Source organism: Sardina pilchardus, chromosome 9 (assembly GCF_963854185.1).
Source record: "Sardina pilchardus chromosome 9, fSarPil1.1, whole genome shotgun sequence".
Taxonomy (NCBI): Eukaryota; Metazoa; Chordata; class Actinopteri; order Clupeiformes; family Clupeidae; genus Sardina; species Sardina pilchardus.
Window position 1 is genome coordinate 21,260,402 of NC_085002.1, and position 26,430 is coordinate 21,286,831.

The 26,430-nt window shown below is 41.0% G+C and overlaps 2 protein-coding genes across 3 annotated transcripts; one reads left to right on the forward strand and one right to left on the reverse strand.

Annotated features, from left to right (window-relative positions):
* Window positions 1-435: 435 nt before the first annotated feature.
* Window positions 436-25,409, reverse strand: rtf2 (replication termination factor 2). Its single transcript, XM_062546294.1, has 8 exons — window positions 25,253-25,409; window positions 24,428-24,522; window positions 24,140-24,233; window positions 22,668-22,804; window positions 22,208-22,286; window positions 3,996-4,109; window positions 2,776-2,830; window positions 436-1,012 (listed from the first exon to the last, which is right to left on the reverse strand). The coding sequence occupies exons 1-8, from the start codon at window positions 25,319-25,321 to the stop codon at window positions 780-782; spliced, it is 876 nt and encodes a 291-aa protein (XP_062402278.1). The 5' UTR covers window positions 25,322-25,409; the 3' UTR covers window positions 436-779.
* Window positions 7,055-15,785, forward strand: gcnt7 (glucosaminyl (N-acetyl) transferase family member 7). 2 transcript variants are annotated; one of them, XM_062546293.1, is made up of 4 exons: window positions 7,055-7,529; window positions 10,071-11,055; window positions 12,071-12,166; window positions 14,787-15,785. In XM_062546293.1, exons 2-4 carry the CDS (start codon window positions 10,107-10,109, stop codon window positions 15,047-15,049), a joined length of 1,308 nt encoding a protein of 435 aa, XP_062402277.1. In that variant the 5' UTR covers window positions 7,055-7,529; window positions 10,071-10,106; the 3' UTR covers window positions 15,050-15,785. The 2 variants fall into 2 exon arrangements, with proteins under 2 accessions (XP_062402277.1, XP_062402276.1); XM_062546292.1 differs by having other exon boundaries at window positions 7,055-7,216.
* Window positions 25,410-26,430: the final 1,021 nt, after the last annotated feature.

A 26,430-nucleotide genomic window follows, 5' to 3' on the forward strand; every position in this document is an offset into this window, starting at 1 on the left:
TGGAATCAGTCAGTAAATGTTGGTCATAGTGTTATCCAATTGCGTGCAGTGATATTTCTAAAAGCATGCTTGGTGCCGCCCCTCGAGTTGGGCCATTTTTATTGTTCAGTGGGTGCTTCTATACATACTCCCTTCCTTCCTCGGTCCTCGTCCTCACTGATCTACATAAAGAATGATGGGGCGGCAACAATCGGATAGTCTATCCAGTGTTAGTTATAGATCAGTGGGAACGAGTCTGGAGGACTGAGCATCGAGGATTGAGGAGGGATGTTGAGAGAGGCCCAGACCTTCAAACAGTCTAGATGTGGGTCTGGATTTCCAGGCTAATAGCAAGCTATGAGAAAGCAAGTTTTCAAGCTGTGATGAAACGGTAACGGTAATATCAATACCATTATGAAGAATTTCTATGTTAAAATACAACTATGGCGCTCAATGTCACTCATGTCGACTTTATTGTTTTGCTGATAATTCTCAAATACAACAGTGTGTTGCTCAATTTTATCTACCATCATCAGTACACCAAAGTAAAGGATTTAAAAGCAGGACACTGACAATATAACACATTGCCTACAAACCAATAATAAAGCATTCATAAAGACCTATGAGAATATGACTCATTCTTTTAAAATGGTGCTATTATGCTAACAAATACTTTCACCAAGTAATCTTGCATGAGCTTGCATAAACACAATGGGGGGGGGGGGGGGGGGGGGGTAAAATGAAGAGAAATAAAAGACAGACATTACAAAAGAAGCAAGATGGCAAACCACCGGGGGCTTTCAAAAGTGGTAGGGTGTGTGGGTGACCCAGTTTGATATCTGGTCTTTGGAGCGTTTGGCTGAGCTGTGGGAGGTGAATAGGGATTTATAAATCTCAGACTTGTCCCCCATGTCCTGGACGGACCTCTTGCTTCCAATGGTGGTGGTGGTGGAAGAGGGCTTGGCTACCTTGGAGGGGTCAGATGATGTAGAGCTGGGTGCAGAGCTGGACGCAGAGCTAGAGGGCCCCGCAGCTGCAAAAGAAGTCATACAAATCGATTAGAAAAAAGAAATAAATAAATACTTGATGTGCACACACAAGAGGACAAAGAGTAAACATACAGTAGAGTTAGCAGAGACTTAAAAGAGCACAATTTGACAAAATGACACGGTCATTTCCTGCGTATTAGCAAAATGGCTAATGGCTGGTATAAACCGCCCAATAGCCCAGTGAATCAGATTAAGATCTTAAGTGCTTTAATCAGAGAAGAATGAAGAATATTGCACATGAATGCCCTGTTAAATTGTAATTTAACATGGAAAACTTGAGATAAATGTGGAATCAAATTTGAAATCACTTATTAGTGCATTGGAAATCCATTACAGACTTCTGTGGCTAATCGATTTTTATATGAACTGGTTGTAATTTTTACAGGTAGATCATCAGGTGCAGACATAAACTACACTACAAAAAAATACATCTGCTTTTTACATACTTTAATTCTCTTGGGGCAATTAAATACGCAGTCTTCAATTAAAAAAAATAATATAAAAAAAAATGCCATGACTTTCTATGACTGGAATAGACATCATGAAAATTCCATGATATTCCAGAAATTCCATGACCTGTGGGAAACCCTGCTAACAGTGTCTCTCAGCTGAGCTTAGTGTGATAGTAGCTGCTTAGTGTGACAGTAAATGTTCTAAATCGGCGTTGCTTATGAATGCCAAAAAGGTATTTGTGAGAAAGACCCTCAGGGCAACTCTCATAAACTGTGAGGTGCACTATTTAGGCTACTAATTCAAAATTCTTCCAATTTCTTCCAACATTTGCTAAAGTCCATTGCATTTGGTTATGATTGATTAGCGCACTGTCAATATGATTAAATAGTGCACGGTCATGGAGATGTTGTTAAAAAAAGAACTTTGAATACAAACTGAAAGACAATTAAGCAACCTGTTGACCAATCAGGGGGTCGGATATGTGATAATTTATGCATCTGTGGCTTCAATTGCTAGAGTGTATGAAGTTCCCCCAACACTAACAGAGCTCCGTTGACTGGTTTATAGATACAACATGTCAGAGCTGTCAGGAAAAATGTTGCTTGGCCTTCTTGTTGCTAAGACGCACAGTGTGATCATAGTCTCATAAGGAAATACAATACTGACAGTTAGCGTTTAGCGTGGGTGACTAGATCTAATTTAACTTTCAACCCCCCCCCCCCCCCCTCCTCTGCCCTTTGCTTTGGCCAAAAGATCCAGGCCTGACAATACCAGTGTCATTTGCAAATTATTATCAAACATATTTGATTGAAGTAGATTGTGAACGGTCACAAGCAAGAGCAAGTGAGAAGTGGGCAAGAGTAGTCTAGTGTGGAATTGCTGAGCAGGTACTGCTTTGTTTGTTTCATTTGTGTACACATGGCAGAACGCTAGCCATGTCTACAAGATAGTGGGGCTGTGGGCTGTGTGTGCAGTGAAACTTTTTTTTTGCCACACAAAGGCAACACAAGCTGCATCATAGCTAGCTAGTGCTTTGAATTGTGTCAGGTGTGCAGTTTCTATAAAATGAATGGTCCCTGCAATGTGTTTTTTTTTTATACTTTTAAAGGAAGAATCCAATGCTCGATGATTTTTTATAGGTGATTTTTTTTATACCTATTTTTAGTCAACTTTACCAGGCGTGCCAATAATTCTGGAGGGCATTGCATGTATACATACTGTATGATACTGTATATGAAAAAAATGCAATATACAACACACACATACAGGAAAAATCAAACAAGTGTTAAGTTACCTTCCGTATCTTCTGTCTTGGAAACCGTTTCAGACACTTTACTCTTTTTGGATTTCTGAACAGTGAACAAAAAAACCCAATCTGGTTAGTCTTCCTATATAAAACGCTAGACATGGGTAGAGAATATAGGCCTAGAGAACCCATAGATCATCTACGCAAACTGAAAGTAATATGTTGAACATTTTTGATAGAATACAATTAGGTCATTCATTTACTGATTTCTATAATTGAACAATTATCTGAGCTAGATCCCTCTGGCTTTCATTTCCTGTAGGAAGTACAGTATACACACTCATTCATTTATTTATTGATCCACATGAAATGTCCATGATGTGAAAATGTTTGCGAACGCCTACTTAAAATAACTTGTGTAAACTCTTGTAAAAGCACTGGTGTGACACTGTCCCAGTACCAGAGCATCACACCATCACATAACTGCTACACAAGCCTCTGAAAGCAACATTGTATAGGTTTATAGGTTGCGAAAATAATAACATGGCTAATGTAGGCGGTGTTCAAAGCTAAAGGCGTTGTGCTTTTGTGTTCTTTTGTGTGGCCAGACATTCTAATAAAATAATACTTTGCTGAAATATATGGAATTGTTCGTGTGGCACAGTTAATAGTATTTCCGTGGATTTACTCAACCAAGTGATGCATTTCGGGGGTTTATGCCACTGGAAAAATGACTAAATGGAGGTGCTACACCTCTCGCTCTCATTTTTGGGGATGCGTGATGTAAACCAACACAGTAGTATAATATTTATCTAAGGTACAATATTGGCACTTTGTACTCTAAATGCCCAATGAAATACTTAGCTACCCCACCTACGTATTGTAGCCCAGTGAAAATTACTGAAAAATGCAATCTCGCCTTGTTTTAGCCTTACTTATTTGTGGAGACCTTACTGTCAGGGTGGCCCTTTTTGCACGTTAAACACCCTATAACAAAACTATAATACTACCAAGGTCTTAAAACAAAACATGTATGATTGAACAGAATGATTTTTACAAGGTTTGGTTTTGGGACCCAGTCATGACATAGACAAAATAAGACAAGAATACATAAAAGGGAAAACAAAACACTTCTGTTACATTCAGAATGGCGTGCGTACACAAATAAACATGCTACAAAACAATAATAATAATAATTAAAAAAAACGTAGCCTTGTTCTCTTCATTCTAATAATCATTTCAGGTAAAGTAGGAATGTGAAAGAGTACCTTTGCTGCTTTAGCCTGGGCTCTCTTCTCTTCCATTCGCAGCGTCAGTTTCTCCATCTCTTCTTTGGTTCCGTTGAGAACAACGAGATCTCCCTCTTGGAATGGGTCTCCACACTGTAGGCAGAGGAGGCAAAAAGAAAGTTGAATGGTGACTTTCAGATACAATATCAGACCTGTATTTCTTAAATCTGATCCAAATTAGCTGGATATAGGGTGTGTCCAAAATCCTGCCTTCTAAGATAGTGTTCGGTGGCAGCAAGGCATTGAGGCATGTCCGAATCAAATACGGATATACAATTTTGCTATCTAAGACGCCTTTGTTTTGACAGATTTAGGAGGCAACGTAGATGTACCCTTCATGTTGTCTTCAACGTCAAAGTACAAAGCTCTATCTAATCATGAGCGGCTGTTGGCAATTGGCAATTGGGAACAGCTGAAAGATATCAAGGGCTATGCAGTTAAACTGCTTTCTGGTATCCTGGCAACAGCATTATGTGTTGCCATCTTGCTAGGCCATCCGTAATGAAGTCCATAGCTGGTACCTTGATGCCAGAGCCATATAGAGAGTATATCTCTCTATATGGCTCTGCTTCTGCTTGATGTCTGCTATGGCAGGTGACTCGTTAGACAGCTGAAGGCAGCAGGCAGCTGCCTTCCATTTCGGACAGACCCATAGACAAATATCATTTATTCCAAGAGGACAGCTAATAGAACTTTTGGAGAGGTCTGTAAATTCATGTTCATTCTGTTTATAATGCAATAACTATGTTCATACTGTTTTAATGCAATGACTGGGTGTGTATGTGTGTTTATTTATGCTGCTAAAGCTGTTATGTTTCTATTTATTCTTTTCTCAGTAACACCATGATTTAAATTATATTTACATAGACTCAAGGAATGATTGTACCAGTGGACTGGAGAATGTTGTACCAGTAATGATGACAATAATAATAATAAAAAAACCGATTCTATTCTCTTGTTCTATTCTATTCTATACAATAATGAAAACAACACTGACATGTAACAATAGTTAAGGTCAATCAGAAATTGTTATCTCCATGGATAGTCCTTCATCGCTAGGGTTAAAAATCTATTTTGGCGCGTAAACTTCCATCCTTCCATCCTTTTGTATATCGGTCATATTGAAATGTTTCTGGTCATCAAATTAGTGTTATTATTAAATAAAAATACCTCAAATAAAACATTGTTTTATTATTATCTAATGATAGAAGTTATTGCACTGAAGAAGTGCACCTTAGTTGTCTACATCAACTAATAACCCAATTCCAACAAACCAATTAAACCAATGCGACGGTAAACAATAAAAAAAAAAAGATATCCGCACCAAGTCTTCTATGATGAAGACCTGAGTGAAGACCTGCTGGTGTTTTATAGGCTTCAGTACAGCATGCAGTGCATGTTACTGCAGTTGTCAGAAAGTCATTTATACATGAGTTTCATCAGGTCCCTTTCCACAGGTACATAAAATCAAGATCTAGATTATGAATGCATACTGCATGGTGCTTAACAAACACACCTGAGGAAAGGGACCTGACGAAGCCCATGCATTGGTGGTATCATATGCAGTTCCACCACAATTAACCTCGGCTGGCAATTGGCGGCAGACAGCTCATACTGTGCTGTGAGGGAGTGAGTTTGCAGCTCACGGGTACACCCAGTGGCGTATGTTATATTTGATAAGTATTAATTTGGCTTGGTTTTTGGTCGGCCAGAGCGGTGGGAATGTCCCAGCCAACAGTACAATGATCTTTGCTGAGTATAACTGAAAAAACAGCTTGATGAAACAAAAGGCAAGCATTATGACTCATGATATTTTGCCTAATGATGGTATAAAAAGCTGCTACATTAATGCGAGAAAGCCAGATTTGTGAAATATTACATAAAAATGTTGTTGAACTCAGCGTACTCATTACTAGCTATTGACATACAAACACAATCATTACTTTATATTCTAACATACATTTGCGATGTAGAAATATGTTTATCCTGTAAAGCTTTTTAGTACAACCTATTTTTTGCTATGTAAATATATATACATATATATATTTGTTTTTATAACGTGCCATGCAAATAGATATGACTTGACTGTGCATATTCATACTCAGTTTCTCTCTCACTCTCTCTGACATGCACAGATGAGCACAAAGACAAAAGCTGCTAAACTAATTCACCACCAGGGGACCTATTGTATACCACCACACGCTGAATGTGACCTCTATCTGTGTTGACAAGAGGGCTAATCTCTGGAGTTGCTCAGGCAGCAAACGCACGCACACACACACACACACACACACCCACCAGTCCATGCACTCATACTGAGAGCTGGGAGCTGAGGCTTCCAACACAGACAAGATTCAGTTCAGTCCAACCGCAGGCAGGGCAGAGGCAAAAGAGCACTTGACGGGGAAGAGAGAGAGGCAGTTGGTTCGATACATTTATACCAAGAGGAGACGAATGAATGAAGGAAAGGGTGAAGGAGCAAAAGGAAACAGAAAAACAGCCAGAAAGAGAAACTGTAGTGTGTGTGTGTGTGTGTGTGTGTGTGTGTGTGTGTGTGTGTGTGTGTGTGTGTGTGTGTGTGTGTGGGAGGGGGGTGAGCGAAGGGGAGGAGACTTGGCTGGTTGCTATGCTGGATTGGCCCTCTCTCCGTCATGTTCCCTCATGGGGAATGGAAGCAGAGCAGCTCCTCAGCAGAGGGGGGTGGCAGAGGAGGACCGCAGCACACATCCACAAACACCACGCACAGACAGACAGCTAAAGTGACGGTGGCAGCAACAACAACAGCAGCAGCAGCAGCAGCGCTGGCAGCGATCGTGACAGCAACACAGACAACTACAGCGGGCCTTGTGCATTAGACGCTCGGTGGAAACACAGAGGCAGCGGTTAGCCACCTGATTCTCCGCTGTGTGTGTGTGTGTGTGTGTGTGTGTTTGTGTGTGAGAGAGAGAGAGAGAGAGAGAGAGAGAGAGAGAGAGAGAGAGAGAGAGAGAGAGAGAGAGAGAGAGAGAGAGAGAGAGAGAGAGAGAGAGAGAGAGAGAGAGAGAGAGAGAGAGAGAGAGAGAGAGAGAGAGAGCAAGGCAGAGAGAGAGAAAGAAGCCACAGCACCAATCGCCGCTGCAGAGGCTCCAGGCCTGGACTTCCAACCTCACTAATGTTTAACCTCGTTCATCGCAAAATGTCCAAATGCGGCGGCTCTTAAGGTACAGTAGCACGCTCTTGGCAAGAACACTGATGGTGACGCGAGTGAGTGGAATACAAAGGCGGGATGGACACATGTGTCTATGCAGACTATGCAGCAGGGGGCTGGGCTTTTCGAGCAAATTGTTACTTCTTTGGTACAATGTCGCTTGATGATTGGTAATCTCGCCACACTGCTTGCCAGTGAAGAGAGCCCAGTTCAGGTGAACTTCCTCTTTAAACAGCTCATTCATAGAGAGAGCCCTTTGGCTACAGCTGTCTGATAGATGAGCCGGGGATCCACAGGTGCACCGGCTACTTCCCGTCACTGATTACGTGAGTTAGATTATGCATTTATTCTCTTTTGCCATGTTCTGCTCACAGGCTGTACTTTTCCGAGGGTTTTTAACCAGTGGTCGACCGATATTTTTTTTTTTTTTTTTTAAAGGGCCGATACCAATAATAATATCTAGTGGATAAGGAAAGCAGATAACCAATATTCTTGGCCGATATCTGTTTATCAGATTTGGCTGTTGCATTAACAAAATCACATTATGGAGATATATATATTTTTTTTTACAAACTTTTCATGAGAAACAATAGACAGTATATATTCTTATATAGAATGGTTTATTCATTGCAAAAGTTGAACAGGATCCTGTTGACTGACTTTTGGTCTTGCAATAAAATAATTAAGTAATAAAAAAAGTCCACTGTCCACAGTCTGCAAAATGACTTCAGAAAATGGACCATAGATTTGAAATGATTTAACCACATTAATAAATGTATAACTGCAGCCAGTAGCATATATATTATACTGTATATATCTATATAAAAATTGCTGTCACTAGGGATGCAACAATACGCTCATGGTTATACCATTCATGACGATTTATGTACGGTTTAAAGTTTAAAAAATCATGAGGATCATACCATAAACCGAATTTATGACTGATAAATTATGACTGATATCATTTTTATAAACTGAGAAGAGCACAAGATCTGAACTTTTTGTCACCCAAGTGTCCCAGTGAATTCAGTCTTATCCAGCGCTCTGATGAAGTTTTGTTAAATTATCTCCCAATTACAGATAACAGACAACTGAAATCAAAAGCAGAGTACACCCTATTTTGTAAAATTGCATCATGATTATTATTTTTTTTTTTTTTAAATCTCAACCAGTTGTAATCTTCACACAGTGAATTATTACATGCCTAATGTTCACTTAGGAAAGCATCAATAGTTTGATCAATTTTCCTGGCAGCTGATTTGTTAAATTCAGGAGTGTCTGATACTTCTATGAAAAAAAGATATAAAATAACACAATTTATACATAAACATGTCAAACATTTCTTTTGGCCAACTTGGCTTTTATTCCATGCACTGGCATCACTGTTGCACTGTTTGTTTGTCACTCAATGTTGCCTGCCTTGCTCAAACCCTGGAGATTTCATTAAAAAGCCACACATTTCCATGATAAGTACAAATCTCCGATGTACCACCAGCCAATGAGACACATACTACTGGGCTGAGGGGAATAGCGTACCCAGGGAGGCGATTAGGTAACACCTGAAGGTCAACGGACCACATGGGCTTCTTTGTTTCTGGAGTGTTCCACACTCGTATTTAAGACCGTGGTGATGTGTGCCACTGACTAGCGTAGGTGAAATACCATTCTCTTTCCACCTGCAGAGCTAGCACACCTACAGCAGACTGGAAAGTAAAACTAAATGCTACCTCACTAAAAGAATGACGATGGATTCACTGCCTCATGTGGTGAGCTGAAGATGCTCGGGGTGGGGGTGGGGGTGGGGGTGAATGAAACCCTGTATCAAGGGATAGGCAGCGTAAGAACGTAATGGCACCAAATGTAGGTGAACCCACAACATTGCCAGAACGGTACAACACTGTCAGAGTGGCAATAATAGGTCAGGGTGGAGATGGGTCTTTGCAGAACAGGTGTGTTCCTAGGACTCCAGGGGCTTTCATAACAAAACAGAAGAAACACTACCAATGTCGGAGGGGAAACAAAAACAAAAAGAGAAAGAATTCAATAGACATCACTGTGCTCACTCACATTAGGCTTGTTATGTGTGGCATATTATCCATCAACTCTAAATCCAATTCGGGACCTCTATGCACACCGCTGACTGAAATGAGGCCACATCTCTCCATGCTTACTTACTATCTATCCGAGTTGTTACTTGCACAAGCAGGCTCTCCCACACCAACCATGTTTTCCGCTGTCCTCCTCCTCCTCTAATCTCCTATACAGAATATATCAGCTACCTATTTTTGACTGTCTCTTGCTGCTTCAGCAGCACTGGTTGGAGCCTGGAGATGTATACAAAGTAATGTATACAAGCAGGATATTTAAACTCACTGGGCAATTTTTGTGTGTGCTTTTCAGGTTTCTGTTTTATCCTCTGGTCCAGATTCTGGTCATTTAAGTGTCTTTGCACCTCCTCCAGGCAAGGGGTGGTTCTCTTCTTTGAGAGAATGAGAGAATGAGAGAGAGAGAGAGAGAGAGAGAGAGAGAGAGAGAGAGAGAGAGAGAGAGAGAGAGTGGGGCAAGGACAGGCTGTGTGAATCAGTTCAAGGAAAGAAGGTCTACCCCAAATGATAAAAAACAGGGGCACAATTTTAGGCACACACCCCAAAAACATTTGGTCACACCCTGGAGCCCTGATTTACCTGAACTAAAATCTTGTATCACATGGATTAAGCACTGGTAAAGACTATTGTATGGATTTATATGGATTGAGAGATGAAGAGACATATATAGATATAGAGATTGGTAGATAGACCAGAATAATAGCAAGTAGATATTCTGTGGTCACACATGATTTGTAACGAAACCTACTGTTTACATTACAGCAGACGGGATCTGGTTCTGGCGACTGCTGTGATAGCATGCCCCAGCTGGAGGATGCCAAATGCAGCTTTCTATTTTGCCTTGGAATTTGCATTCTTATCTGTTCAATCATCTACCTGAAAACCACCGTTTTTGACACGCCACAAGCCAAGAGTCGCATGCTCACATGCAGGCCTTTCCCTCAGCACTGTTCAGCCCTGGGCCACAGTAGGAATGGGACGAGGTGGCAGAGTGCCGAGTGCCACCTGGAGGGTTACTTCATGGCCCCGGTGCTGAACTGTACCCAGATGTGGTCCGACTTTCATTTCATCACCAGGTCTTTGAGCAAAGAGGAAGAGGAGTACCCGTTGGCCTTCGTCGTCACAATCCACAAAGAGCTCGAGACGTTTGTGAGGCTCTTGAGGGCCATCTATGCGCCGCATAACGTCTACTGCATCCACGTGGACAGGAAGGCGCCCGAGGACTACAAGAAAAGCGTCCAGCTCCTGGCCGGGTGTTTTGACAATGTCTTCTTGGCCACGGTGAGCGAGAGGGTGACTTACGCCGGTTTCTCCCGGCTGCAGGCCGATATCAACTGCATGAGCGACCTGGTCAAGTCCTCTGTCCGCTGGCGGAAAGTCGTCAACCTTTGTGGGCAGGACTTTCCCATTCAGAGCAACCTGGAGCTGGTGCGATACATGCAGAGCAAAGAGTGGCGCGATCGGAACATGACGCCTGGGATCAAGCAGCCAAAGGATAAGCGCTATCGCACCGAGTTTCAGTACGTGGAGGTGGACGACGCCTACGTAGCACAGCACAAGAGGGGTCACAGGAAGAGCCCCCCGCCACACAACCTCCAAATGTACTTTGGCACGGCCTACTACTCCCTGACCCGTGCATTCGTACAGTTTGTTCTGGAGAGTCCGGTAGCAAAAGACTTTTTGGAGTGGTCTAAGGATACGTTCAGCCCAGATGAGCACTACTGGGTAACACTGAATCACATTAAAGGTCAGTGAAAATAAGTTAGCCCAAACGGGATAAATATAAGTATAAGTACATGTACTTTTTTGATCATGTGAGGGAAATTCGGTCTCTGCATTTATCCCAATTCATGACTTGGTTCGTGAACACACACAGCATGCAGTGAATACACAGTGAGTTGAAGCACACACTAACCCAGAGCAGTGAGCTGTCTGCCCAACAAACAGCTGTGCACGGGGAGTAGTGAGGGGTTAGGTGCCTTGCTCAAGGGTGCTTCAGTTTACAAGCTCCAAGCCCTAACCAGTAGGTCACGGCTGTCCCCTAGACCAGACAGACCACAGTGACAGAAAGTAGGAGAAAAAGATGGGGTGGAATGGGGAAACTACTGCGGGTCAGAATCACACCTGGACCCACATATATGTAGTGCATATAGTATAGTAGTCTCTCTCATAGCCCAGTAATTGTTATATTCATGCAAAATTGCTATATACTGCGGAGTGAGTGAGCAGAATGTTCTTGGCAAAATGCATTCTTGTTCCTTTTGCTATCTTTACCGCATGCCCTCTGGCAAAATAGTGCCTACTCTGGGTGGTTTTAAAAATGGCAATTGTCATGAGGTTTCATAACTACAAAGAAGGACATGACTTAAATATTGAGTTTGCTTACAATAGACAAGTTAGACATTAAATTGGGAGGTAAAAAAATAAGGAGGAAAAAAAATAGGTCAGACCCAGTGTGATTTGAGTTGAGCTAATTAGTCTCGAATCAATGGGGAGTAATCAATTCCCATCCATCCCAGAAAGGGATGTAAAAAGAAAGACCAGACACATTTATCATACCTGGCTTAATTATTATACACGGGCACGGCACACTGATACACACCTGGGAAAATCCCAATCGATTAAATTCTAAAATGTCTAACACAAACATTGATCCTGCAGTCAGTACAGAAATTCTATTGTGTCGTGGCCATTTTACAGCATAATTCCTAATTCTTGAGTGGAAGGGAGACAAATTGAATTAAGCATTCCTCTGACCATAGATGCACCAGGAAGTCATCTAGATGGAGGCTGGGAAGGGGATATTCGTGCCATAAAGTGGAAAGATCAAGAAGGAACTGCACACAATGGCTGTAAAGGTAACACATGGTCAACTACATAGTTGATAAAATGTACATATATATTTCTTATATTTCATATTTCATTCTTTTTATGTGACCACTCTGATAGAAAACTGGTACAGTACAATTGCACACTTTCAAATAATAATCTAGGTGCATACTGTACCCCACACTGAAACATTGTTCAAATGGCCATGTTATAGTGGTGGAACACTCCAGTTTCAATACCGTATCAACGGATCTCCAGCAAGCAACATGTTCCTGATTAAAACAGCCTACCATGAATATAATCTATGGAAAATGTGTAGGTGTGAATGTGATGTTCTGTCAACATCTCAGCTACCAAGTGCACTTATCTTACATTTGTTACTGACATGCCTTATCAAAAAGATAAAAAGGCATGCGATTAAAAACAACTGCACTCTCCTGAAAGGAGAAAGAAAATGTGTTTGTACAAATTAGGGTAGGGGTACAAGAGCCGGATATACAGAAATGCTGAGGTCAAATTCAAGTAAGAGATGATGTATAGAACGCCGTCATTATCGGGAAAATAAGTCCCGACGGGGCGAACCAAACATCGACGTGCAGCAAAGGGGTCTCACTTCTCCTTGAATCAGTCTATACATTATCCCACTTATCATCCGTTTACTTGCCAAGACAACAAAAAGTCTCTTTACATTTATTTGCTATCCTTTCATAGTGGCTTTTGCTGAGAAACATATAGCTTGCAACACATACTAAACATTCTTTAGACTGCTGATCAACAGTCTGCTTTTATTTTTGAATGAACTTGCAAAACGTGACTGGACTACTTGCAGAGTGATATGAAAGACCTAAATCAGAAGCACAAAACCTGTTGCCATTGACAGCAGTCATTATATGTTTACAGGGACCTGTGAAAAATGGGCCTTGTAGTCCAAGTCCACACAGGATGGTCGCGACAAGGCCCATTTTTCACAGTTGGTGTCAGAAGTGGGATAGTGGCGCCCCCTTGGACACTAAGGAAGGGACCAGGAAGTGAAAGTTAGAATGACCAGTGTATTGTTGGTGTTTGCGCGCCCAATTTATGAACTAGCGGAATGGAATGGGTTATGGAGCCAAATCGACGGGTACCGCGTCGCACGCTGTGATGTTTGCAGATGTTTGGTGAGTCACTGAGAGAAGTGTAAATAGCGACCGCATGAATGAATTGCATCGCGGTTACCGGCACCACGTGTAATTACAAACATTCGAAGCTTTGTGTGTGTGTGCATGTAAGCGTGTTTGTTTGTGTAGGAGAAGGCAATCAGTTTAAATGTAGCGGGGAATGTCAGGACGAGGGGAAAAGGAGGGGCTACCTTTTCACAGTACCTTACTTTGTGCACTGGTGCACAGTCATGTTGGAACAGGAAGTGGCCAACCCAAACTGCTTAGAAATGCACCACATTTTATTTTGTCTCACCATACTTGGTCAAAATTCAACATTTTAGCCCGATTAGATTTTCTCAATATAGCATTGAGCAAAGCAACTGGTTTTGCCTTGCAGGGTCACATATGTGAGTAAGGCAGGTGACCCAATACTTTTGGCAATATATGGTATAATTGACCAGTAGAACATTGTGAAATCCCAATCAAGTCAATGGAGCATTCTAGCATTGTGAAGAGCTGCATACAGTCTAAAAAATCACAACACTGAGACATCGGCGACACCTTTCTTAGCCAAATTTGAAACAAAGTCAGTTTAATATTAGCCTGGGTGTTCCCATCCTGTCTTGCGCTGTGTTCAGTCAGTCTGGAAACTACCGCCCTAATTTTTGCCTGAGATAGGGGACCAATCACAGAACAGGGGGGAAGCAAGACCATGATGAGCTATGCACAGACACATTTGATAGATATCCGTGGCGCCCAATAAACGGATCTGGGCATGTTTTTCAAATACGAGAAACAGAATGTCTGGTTGCCAGACCACGTCTCATTTGAGAAGTGATAGGCGCTAGCCAGGGTAGTTTAATATATTGCCCGGGGTAAGAAATTAATTGATTTCAAATTTCAGTTCATACCTAGTTGATTCTATTCCATACAATGAGATCCAATTGGTATTATCCTACTTACAGGACCCCCCAAATTACCCTCTGTGTGCACAAACAGTCAAGAGACATTTTGAACTGCCTAAACATCATAGTTTCCATGAACTATTATTTGGACGTGCCACCTGTATGGTAAGCTACAGTAAACAAACCCTCAGGATGCAAATGCAGTCCATTCTTGTATTTCATTTACATGCTATTTATTCTGAATACTATGAATTCACAAATCAATGCAAAGCAGGACATTGTCATGTGTAATCAGTTTGCTGTCTGCCCTCATGCTAATTTCACTGTCAAGTGTCCGATATCGCTTGCAATACTAGCCTTCTTTAAAATCACCTGTAGGCCTAATGTTAAGAGATGGAAGGAGAGTGCCTTTACAAACAAGCTCTTGGTTTATGTAATCATTATTGATTGAGAGGCCATGTCTATAAAGCATGAACACCTTCCAAGGACATTCTACAGACCACTGACCATCTGATTTTAGGCAGGGAACACAAAGTTAAGGTTTACAAAACAAGAAACCTCACTAGACCAACACTAATCTGTGTCTGCAATATCCTCTTTTTCAGGTCACTATATCAGGGATATTTGCATCTACGGCATAGAGGATATCCCTTGGATCATCAACAAGCAAAGTATGTTTGCCAACAAATTTGGAATTGAAACCTTTCCAGAGGCTCTCCACTGTTTAGAGCAGTGGCACCGACTCAAAGTCCTGCGGCAAGCTGCAGTGCCCATACAGCCATCTTGGCATCTAGCTCATGAAGTTGACAGCAACCAATGCTGTAACAACACAGCAGGGCTTGAAAGCAATCTGCTATACCTAAGTTAGCTAATGGAAAGTATATCGGAGATAAAGTGCGCTAAGGAATACTGAAGGAAATGAATATGTTTACAATGTGAGTCACAGAAAATCAGATAGCCTTGAGGTACGCAAATATGGCAGTACTGAGGTACGCAAACATTGCACTCCTGAGAACTTCGTAATAGGCACAGCCACGGGCCTAGAGTCGGTTAAACTGACAGTCTTTAGAGAGATGGCTGTTGAATAATTAGGTCTAGGCTCTCTTAAGAGAGCAGTGGTGTAATGCCTCTATGAACATGATGCAATCAACATCTCAGGTACATTACAACCGAATAACAGAAGCCTGTCCTCCACATTCACTCATGTAAAGATGAACAGCAGTGAATAACAAGCCATCCAGAGAGTACATTTTGGTTTATTAAATACTTAATGTTATATTTGGCAAATGACATTTAAGTAAAAAAAAAAAACAACACCTCACTCCAGTCCCTTACACTTTCCAAATAGGCCTTGACATTAATGAAAGTAGACATGTTTTGTGTTTTCTGAATGTAAGTTGAGCTGAAATGTAAACTGTATAACAAAATATATATATAACTTAAAATTCTGTGTAACTTATTCTAACCTGTATAAACATGAAAATGGAACGAAATGGCTCTTGAAGCAAAGTGTGCCAACTAAATGTATTCAGGTCAGTCAATCCAAAGAAATTATATGAATTATTATTGTTATTTTTCAGGATTAAAAATGGAAACACTCTAGGTTTTGGTGTACTGTTTAATTCTGTTAGAAAGTGTGCAAAAGGGAGGTGTGTGTGTGTGTGTGTGTGTTGGGTGGGAGGGGGTGGAGGCGTGGGGGGTTGTATGATTCGTTCATTCTTTTTCACGGGTCACTTCCGGGAGAAAAACGTCCAACACCTTTGGGTCACGCCAAATGTGTTCTATCTTTTACCGTCTACGGTTCTGGCAAGTAGTCAAATAAAACAAATTCAGGAATGTGAGCGCTTGCCTTGTTACCCGATGTGTCCAATTTTGTTCTCACTAGCCTACAAAAACGACCTATTTTCCTCATGTTTCTTTTAGCTTTTTAGAAACGGATATAGAAAAAAACAAGTGCATTTTCGTTATTTGGATTGTTGGTTTTAAGTGGAAAAACGAACAAACGAATCATACACGGACTGGACCGATGTGGATCAGATCTTTTGTGTAAAAACAATCTGTTTCAAATTTTTGCAGTGCAGCTTTTCAGATTCAGGATTTCCTTGTTTTTCACATTAAACCTGTTACATCTATAATATTGACTACTAATGTTGATTGTTTGTTCTCTGATGCTCCATCAGGAAAACATGGTCTAATGCAGGCAGCTGGAGACTAGGGATATCTTGTTTCCATGGTACCATAACAGTTCTTTTTGTTAGATGGTGATGTTAGAGAAGTCTGATGCTCTATAGTCATAGTGTGTAGATAGTCATGGTGTGCAATGAAGCAATCGGAAAACCCATTTCATCCTTATTTGTCTGAAAAAATGTGAATGCATGGTGAGTCTAAAGGGTATTCCACCATTTGGGGAATTAAGCTCATTTTCCACCTCCCCTCGAGCAAAACAACAATTTTTTTCCCTTTCTCCAGTTCATCCAGCCATTCTGTCAGTCTGGCCATACAACTGTTTGCTCCAGCCTAGCATAGATCATTGAATCAGTTTTTACCATTAGCATCACACCAGCTAGCATCACACAGCACACCAAGCTCAGAGCCGCTGAGAGAAAACGGCACAAATCTAAACAAACAGATAACCTAAAAAACTACCAGACACTCCACTCCGTGGCATGCCTGGTCTTCAACCCTGTTACCCTGTTGCTGGTCTTCAACCAATGCAAAAGGACACGTTACCCTGTTGCTCACCGAGCTACACTAGGTAGTGTTAAATCACTAATGCTCGCCTACAAAGTAGTCTGCGGTTCTGCACCCACTTATTTGAATGCCCTAATACAGGCATTTGTTACCTTCCGATTCATCACATGAATGACGTCAAGCTCTTCCACCCATAGTCAGAATCAGGGCAATCCATTTTTTTCTTATCTTTTGTTCCCTGTTGGTGGAATGCAATACCAGTTCCCACAAGAGCCGGAGCGTCCCTCTCTACCATCACAAAACTCCTGAGGACCCAGCTCTTCAGAGAGTATGTCTTGACTACTGCCTGACTAGAACTGACACTGAATGTATGGAAATACTACTCACTGCTGCACTAACATTACCTATTAATGTACATAATATCAATGTATCAACATGCATAATAGTATTAATGCAATAATTAAATAAATTGATCAAATGTCCTCTGAAGTGCCATCATAATTTAATGTGCACAAAAAGTGACCACTAGTAGCAGTTATGAAATAGCAAAAACTGAAATCGGTTATACACTGACAAATTTCAGTTAGTGTGTACCAAATCTTAGTTTTCACTGTTCAGAGGTCCTGAGTATTATCACAGCTTTAGTTCGGTGAACATGTCATACATGTATTCCTTTCAGTCTGCTACACAGAGGAAGGGCAGGCACTCATTAGCATCGTTTCCTTCAGCAAATTAAGTCAAAGGCTGATTGAAGAGCAGCAAAGACCTCTCTTGTGACTACACAGCATCAAGTGTGATGTCAGTGCAGTTCAAACAAAGTTCTATGAAGGAATATAATCTATTCCATTTAAGGTTACATTTACACCAACAGTGAAATGTGAAATGTGGCACAGTTATCACTATATCTGAGGGAAAAAAGCACATGGATTCTGACATTTTCAGATTGGTTACAGGCCTCATTCATATGTGGAAATGAATCAGATGTGTCAATGCAATTGCGTTGAAACTTTCATGGGCAGATTGGATATTGCCTGTTATTTACAACTTGCACATAGTTGATATATACCCACAATCTTTTACCTTTTCTCATTTATATCATATATAATGTTACCTTCACATGGAAGACTGGCAGAAAGGTGACATCAAAATGAAAACACAGAAGGAAAAGTTACACGTTTTTCACCTTATAACCCGTAAAACCCATTTGCCTGTGAGAACTACAGTAAACAACTAGCCACAGTCTAATATTGCTGTGTGTTTGGGCTAATTTTCTGTGACCAAAATCCCTCTGGTGCACAAGTGGGACAAGACTAGTTTACATTTATTAATTTAGCGGAGGCTTATATCAAAAGAGACACACATATCAGTTATAATACAAGGGCCACTGTCCCAACTGTGCAACTCAGGGTTATTGAGGGTTATTATCGGAAATTGAGTCCACAAACTCATAGGCTACTGCAGGGTAGCCCAGTGCCTGGTACCACTACAGTACCACCATTGCCAAAATGTAAATGCAGCCTTCGATTGGCATGTGGTCTCAGTACACAATCACTAACTTATGATCACAACTGCACGTGCATTCACCGGACAGCGATGATTTGGTTATTTTCAGATGGTGGAGTTTGTTTACGACATCAAGTCAAATGACTCACTGCTTGCTCTAATCAGTTTCCATGCCATAATTTCCATAGAGGCAGAGGTAGGATGACGGGCGGGCATACCCTCCATATGACCTCAGTGCAGGTGGATATATGGGCTTACTGAACTCCTATCCGAGCCTTTGGTGGGTGGTCCGCCTCTTTGATAATTAGTGAGCGCTGAAGATTGTTGCAAAATTCATTGCATTGTGTGTAGACTGCAATTTATCATGTTTGTGTACGGTTTCAAAACTACGCTTTCAAAAGTCATATGAATCTGACTGGAAATAAATGGCCGAGCTAGGCCTCTATATGAATGCAAGCTCATGCAATCTTGTGTAGCAACTAGATTTCAGAATGAAACTATTCAGCAGAGAATTGTTCATAATAATTTGCATGGATGTACCAAAACCAGGTGCCTTAACATTACTATGGACCTCAGGACTACAAGTGTTTTTAAGCCCCCATCCCACACTCTGCCAAGCAGCTGGATGGAAAGATAGGCTATCGCCAGAGGTGTTTGAGAAAATAGCACAGTCTTTTTTTAGTAACATGGATGAACTGGTCCTTTAGATACCCTTGATGTAGAGGTGCTACAATGTTTTGAGGGGGGGGGGGGGTCACCCCATGTGATGAAAGACATATTAAAAATTGTATTGAAATTAATTATCCAAGGGCCATAACCATGGAGTCAACATTGGGGGGGACCAAATGTGCATGGTGGGTGACATCAGTTTCTGCCATTCTATTATAAAAATTCATAAACACACCATAAGTCTCCCTCTACCAGCTCCTCTTGAAGGAAAGACCATATAAAGTGATTAAGTGACGAGAGATCTCGACTTTCCTTCATACAGTAGGTCTAGTTGGTAAGTGATCTCAGCAGTCTTCTGTGATAAACTCTGAGTTCGCTATGTATGCTGTTGTTGCTTTGCGTTATGTGTAGAGACCCTGAGCAAGCTACTGACGAGGTTTGGTGCTATTTTGAACACTATTACTTGATTTTTAAAAAAAAATGCTCTTTGGGAAGAGTTTAGCTTATCGCCCCTTACATAATCCACAATTTGGGGCTATAGTGTAAATCGGAGCTAGCTCTACAGTGGTTGATCAATAAAAAATACTGTCGCCACGGCTTATTTAATGTGTTTTAATGCAGAAAAAGAATCACACATGATCCCCGCCGTAAGATGATTTTTGCGCTCAGATCGACCCTGGTTTCTACGCTCGATTGATAAATGAGGGCCAGTGCCTCTCCACATGCATAACTCAGGCTCAAATCAAAGCCATCAGTATGTCTACTTAACACTACCAGTTGTCATTGCCATCCAAAAAAATAAACATTTGCGGCATCGTGTTTTCAATGACACAGGCAAGATGATATAGCCTTTATTTTTTCCCCCTCTCTATGGTTCATTCTTGCTCTGTGCGTGCAGTCAGGTGAATGTCAGTTAGTCAGGTATTCCCACTAAAGACAGTTCTGCTGATAATTTGAAACTTTAAAGAACCATTGAAACTCTCTTCCCGCAAAATCCCAAAGACTGTCAGTCCGTATCTGTTGCTACTTTGAGAAAATGCTGTCCCTTTTTTTTGGATGAAATACATTCCCTGATACCCAGGGGGCAAAGGGTTTTTTACGGACATGGAATGTTGTAAAAGTTTGTGATCCATAAATGATATTTAGGACTTTCAAGGGTCCCAACCTGGGCACACAGCCTGGTCAACTAACTACTGGAAACCTACAGGCAGGGTCCAAACAATGTAATCCCTAATTAGTCTAAGCAAATTATCTTGACAAAGTGAAAAAGGTGAAAGTAAATATAGCAAAGGCATATTTGAGGCATATTTGAGATCACAGTCAAGTTTTGATGGTGTTTTGGACCCCCACCATTGACTTCATGGCAGTGCTGCCACCGGCCACCTAACCCTAGAACCTTTCAGACAACGCAGCCTTGAAGTCGGCAGTGGGAGGCCAAAAGACCATATGTGGGATCTGGGAAAAACACATCACATGGTGAAAGCAAAAATCCTTCATTACTCCTCCATTTCAAACTTCAAGTGAAATGTCACCAATTCTAGATTCTTGTACCATCTTAGCTACATCCTGGATACCATCCCCCTAGCAACATCCTGGATACCAGCCTAGCCACATCCTGCATGGGGTATCAGAATCTTTAGTTTGTGGCATTCAGATCTAATGTGCATGCTTGCTCATGTATAGGTGAACTATGCAAGTTTTTTTTTTTTAGCTTAATTTGGCTTAACTAATCAGCTTCGGAGTCATTGGAATGGTTATTTGACTTATTTCGGGTTGAATGACGGCTGTCTCAATTCCCCCTAGCGCCTCTGAGCAGAAAAAAACATGCATGCAAGTTTTGTGCCACCGGGACGGCTCGTGAAAAGGCAGACTGACAGATTGAGGAGCTAAAGCTGAAGCTCTGCAGAGAAATCTACAAGCATAAAACGAGCGAAAATGAAAAGCGAAAACGAAACCGGCAATGATTCTGTACCTTGTGTGACACGGAATGACCCATAGAGAAGAATAGTATATTGAGTCAAATTTGCCAGTGTTTTCAAACGATTTTCTCCCTTGCTGCCCTTTGTCTGTCCATCTTTACTGTTTGACTCCCTGATGAAGGCTTGATTGCCGATACGCGTCTGAGTTTTTTAGAAAGGTTTAATGTGACCAAGCCACTAAAATAAAGGCTTTTTAACTTTTGATACATGAGAGTGCCTTGGAGTTCCTCTTTCTTTTTCATCTGAATTTCCCCATCCAAAGAAGACCTCAAACAAACTTTATCTGAGTCCAAGGAGTGCTCCTAGACAAACATTTTGTCATCCTTACGGTTACTTCTTATCAAAATAGTGAAATTGTTTATATAATTGGTTTAAATTCTTAAACAATGCTACAGAAAGCCAAGAAGTATGATAGGGTTCACTACATAACACAAACACTAAATTGACTGCACTTTGTGTGGAAAGCAATTGAGATGATCGCTTATGAGCAGTGTCTACTTGGCTGCAGCATACCACCAATATGTTTTATTGAGGTCATCAAGAGGGAAGTAGTTATAAATGTTTGCCAAACGTTTAACGTGTGCGAGAAAAGACAGCTGACACCTAGGCTTGTGACAGGTCAGATAACCACAAAACACAAACACTAAATCCACTGTACTTTATGTGGAATTTAATTATTAATTGAGATGATTGCTTATGAGCAGGATCTACTTGGCTGCAGCATACCACCAATATGTCTTATCAAGGTTAACAAGATGGAAGTAGTAATTAGTAAATATTTGCTAAGTTTTTCATGTGTAAGAGAAAAGACAGCTGACACCTAGGCGTGTGACTGGTCAGATAAACATATGCTTACTAAAAAAAACAACAGTCACCCAAATTTTTCTGAATGCCTCTACCGCTCTGTGAAATTCAGAGGTTTTCTATTTTGAATTGTTTATGAGCAACAAACCAAGTTTTCAGGAGTGGACTTTATTCTCATAACAGGAGGTGTGGATTTAACACAGAACTACGTGTGTTGACACAAGACAGAAAATCCACAGGGAAAAGAATGAACCAAACTGAAATGAATGTGAGAAATGTTGGGCTTCAAGAATATCTAAACTCAACTCTACATGCAGCTCTGTATTAACTCTAGAAGTCTTCATACTGAAACAAAGAAAATTGAGGTGATAGAATGTTACCTTGTGACAGATCTCAGTTTTGACCTCCTTCATGGCACGCTCCGAGAAAACACAACCGCAGGTTTGCAGGAAACTGAACCTACAGAAAGTTCCGTAAAGATCAAAGACCATTAGTTTTGCAGAAAACATTATCAACACAAAGATCAGATCAGAAACAGATTGGCTACTAGCATACAACCACACAAGTTGCTGATTTCGCAGAATTGTCATCCAGAAAAACTCGAATTACTGCCCCACAGACTGACTGTGTAATTAGAAGATTGTGATGGTTTTACCTCTAAGCATGATTATCTGATTACTGAGCAACCTGCACACACACTCCAAACAAGAAGTGTTTTTAACCTGAACTGATGTTCAAAAGAAACGTCACTGTCTTGTTTATTGATTAATGCATTGTAACGGATCACTGCATCCGTGTCTACAGCAACTCATCATAGTCAAGCACTGCAGTTGTACTTACTTGTGCTTCCCATTCATCTCCAAGCCAACCACTGGGCAGATGAACATGGCCCGGTGCAGGGCTTCATAGCGATCCCCTTTCGTGTTGCTCTCACCATCCCAGGCTGGGTTGTCCGTTAGGTTCAACTCCTTAACATCCTGTTCAAATGTAAGTGCAGGGACACAATTAATCAAACAATCAAACAAAAACAGCAAAGGTATCATTCTAAACCTGGTCTGTCTGTTGACATTGCTGATTATTGAGAGATTTTGTTTTGGTATCTTAATTATACTAGAGCTCAAGTTTTCCCATGCTCCCAACTTTATGGAAACAGTTTGAGGATGGCCACTTCCTGTTCCAACATGACAGGGTCCACACTTGACTGGCCTACAGAGTCCTGACCTCAACCCAATAGAACACCTTTGGGATGAATGACAGCGGAGACTATGAGCCAGTCTCCTCATCCAACATCAGTGTGTGACTTGACAAATATGATTCAGGAAGAATGGTGAAAAAAATCCCATAAACACACTCCTAAACCTTGTGGAAAGCCTTCCCAGAAAAGTTGAAGCTGTTAAGGCCCAGATACACCGCCCAGACTCGAGCCAACTCCCAACTCCCAACTCCCGACTCCCGACGTTAGCGTCACCTGACGTTGGCTGAGATCAGCCGAAGACAAACTGTGAAACACACCTCTGCAACGTCAACCGACCCCGCCGCCGCCGCTTAAACTTTGTGCGCCTGCGCAAACACTCCCTGGGATAGCACCAAGGGGGCAGGAATATCCCCGGAAGTTGAAACACGGATTGAGCTGGTGATCTCGATGGGAAGTAAACAGAATTTGTTTCAGTCCCCTCCCATTGAGAACAACAGAGTCTGTTTGTCCATGGGGGTTAGCAGAGCGTTGATCACCAGCTCAATCCGTGTTTCTACTTCCGGGAATATTCCTGCCCCCTTGGTAGCAACCGGCAGCTAGCCCCGACTGAGCAAGCTCAAACTCTCCCGACGAGATCCCGACGGGAAAAAAGTCTCCCAACCACCTCCAACGAACTGGGACACAACGGACCGATTTCCCAACCCCATCCAACTCCTCCAGACATCCAACCGTCGGATCCAAAGAGTCGGTCCAAAGAGTGGACCAACGTCATATTAAACCCCATGGATTAAGAATGGGATCTCACTTAAGTTTATATGCGAGTCAAGGCAGGTGACCCAATACTTTTGCCAATTATATTAAAGATGGATGGTGAAGAGAACAAGATGGATCCACCATATCCTTGTAGAGCAAAAACTTTGAATTGACATGACAACTGACATCCAAACATCACACCTGAAACCTCTCAAACAAAAAGTTAAAAATAAAACCAATCCAACCAGTTTCCTGCCACTTGGATATACCTATAACATTTGTGTTTACATCTTTGTGTAATGATCACCAAGAGACACCATATTTGAGTGAACCATCACAGGGTCTATACTATCTCAAAACTGACCTTTATACCACGAATGTGTGTTGCCACTTCAATGTTGGGTCTCTCGGCGGATTTATCCAGCAGATATTCAATCACTGCATCTTTGTTGTAAAACCTACAAGTGAAGAAGAATGTGTTACAAACAACTAAGCTGCATGCTCACTCATATTGGGAAAGCGCTACTTCCATATTCACTAAAATAGATAGACAGATTCACTATATAATATCATTTTTAAAAGCAGATATCTTTAATAGTGTCGATAAATCCCATGTCGTTCAGAGCCAGCCTATGACAGCGAACACACACACCTTCCCAAATCGCAGGCAACGATGGGGCGACGCAGTTTCTCCTGACTCAGTGCACAGTACTTCCATCGGGCCGCAAGTTCAGCGCTCTTATCGACCTGTTGAGGAATTTGGGATAGGAGTTTGGCAGGATAAGTTGGTAAGTTAATTATTTGATGTCAAGGCGAAAACATAAATTCCGCTGGCCTGTGTAGAGTAGCTAACATTATCAGACGTTAATCATACACTCGAAAGCACAATCTGCGGTGACAGTAACGTCAGAACATCATGAAAAGTATATGCACGTTACAACCATCAAAAATGGGCTACATACTAAACATTAGCATTTCCAAAATTAGGCTACGACTAACTTTGATATGCACAGTCTAAGCTAACTTGGCTAATTAGTTTGACTGACAATCGTAACAAACAAAATACGATAATGCGCATTCAGATCTAGAAATGTCTTATACTTCATTGCCATTAAAAGGATTGCATAAATACATTTAACATTTAACTTTCAATGCCTACAGACAAGCAAACTCATTTGTAAGAACTCCTCTGGTTAAAGTTAGCTGTCGCTAACGTTGCCATAACTTGCTGTCAGTGTTAAATTGTGTAGCCTTACATTGATAACGCTATCCAATAATTTAAAAGGGAGAATGACAGCCGTAACCCCTTAGCATTGTAACTTAACGATAAGATAATACGTGTATGTCTGCTGGCTGAATTTCAGTGTAGCAGCAACAAGTCTTTTAGCCATATTTAGATTAGCTACCTTTAAATTAGCAGTTTAGCTGCTAGCTGTTTTTCGTTTTACAACAACATTTAAGCACCAGAACCTCTTACCTTTTCGACCTTCTTAGGCCCTTTCACCAATTCGTGTCTTTTAGGAATAGTTCCACCATCACATCCCATATTGACTGGTTTATTTAGACTTGGTAAGTAATTATATTTGGAAAGAGGATGTGCGCAACTGCTAACTGCTACAATCTCAGGAACAACTGTAAACAATCAATCGATGAGATTCAACAAGAGCGGCTGTTTGGATTTTATGCTAACTATTTTCCTATGCCGCCCCCTATTGTTGAAAATGTTTTCTATTTTTATTTTTTTGAAACGCTGCATGTCCACTAGGTGGCAGTATGCATTCGACATTTCAAAGAAATCTGAGTATCTTTCTACTTTTTGGCTGTTCAATAGGAATTAACAAAATATTTGTTTGCTTGTTTATAGAAATGTACTCTCTATTGTTCTATTTTATGTTGCTGTAAATATTATTTAAAACATGAAGATGTTTCCAATGAAAACATCGGAATGACATTGGTTTCAATGGAATTGCACTTAAATTGTTAAATGCATAAGGAAAATATAAAGCCTATACTGTAACTATCCATGGAGAGAGAAGGACACATATGATTCCAGTTGCCTTTTTTAAATTATGTCCCTTCTGGTGAAAAAAGTCTTTCAGTCATTCAGATGCACAAAAACAGAAATGTAAATACAGGAAATGTAGCCTATTTTAGAAGTGGAGGACATTAGGCTACAAATTCCATCTTACAAATTCCAGCGACCAAGTGTTAAGTGAAATATAATCTAAAAGATTAAACAGAGGGATATCTAGTTTTAGTTAAGCAATAAGCGCAAAGAGGCCATATGTTCAAGTGAGAATTCACAAGGGTTAATGTTGGGCACGATGCAAATCCAGTGATAGGCATGCCCTTTCATTGACTCCACAAGGCTACTGAGTCTATATATGGAGGGAAACACAAGATAGTGACTAGCTCTTATAGGGTTATGAGTGATTGATCATTCGTACGGGTCACCTACTTTTAGGGAGGAACAAATAGGATAAGATAGGAATTAGGATGAAAAAGAAAGCACAAGTTTGCACAATATGTTTGCAAACAAAGTAATGTTGAATTAGTAATACATTATTAAGAATGTGACTGGCAGTTAAACTTGCAAATAATGTGGACATAATTATTGCATTAATTGTACCTAATCTTTGCCTTCAACCACCAGAA

What these genes read in the sequence shown, in the direction of transcription:
- rtf2 (XM_062546294.1), bottom strand. Translation starts at nt 25,321, where the DNA reads ATGGGATGTGATGGTGGAACTATTCCTAAAAGACACGAATTGGTGAAA. An exon ending in GAGATGAATGGGAAGCACAA is followed by an intron (nt 22,287 to 22,667) that starts GTAAGTACAACT and finishes AACTTTCTGTAG; the next exon opens with GTTCAGTTTCCTGCAAACCT. An exon ending in CAAGACAGAAGATACGGAAG is followed by an intron (nt 1,013 to 2,775) that starts GTAACTTAACAC and finishes CTTCTTTTGCAG; the next exon opens with CTGCGGGGCCCTCTAGCTCT.
- gcnt7 (XM_062546293.1), top strand. Translation starts at nt 10,107, where the DNA reads ATGCCCCAGCTGGAGGATGCCAAATGCAGCTTTCTATTTTGCCTTGGA. An exon ending in AACACTGAATCACATTAAAG is followed by an intron (nt 11,056 to 12,070) that starts GTCAGTGAAAAT and finishes CTCTGACCATAG; the next exon opens with ATGCACCAGGAAGTCATCTA. An exon ending in TGCACACAATGGCTGTAAAG is followed by an intron (nt 12,167 to 14,786) that starts GTAACACATGGT and finishes CCTCTTTTTCAG; the next exon opens with GTCACTATATCAGGGATATT.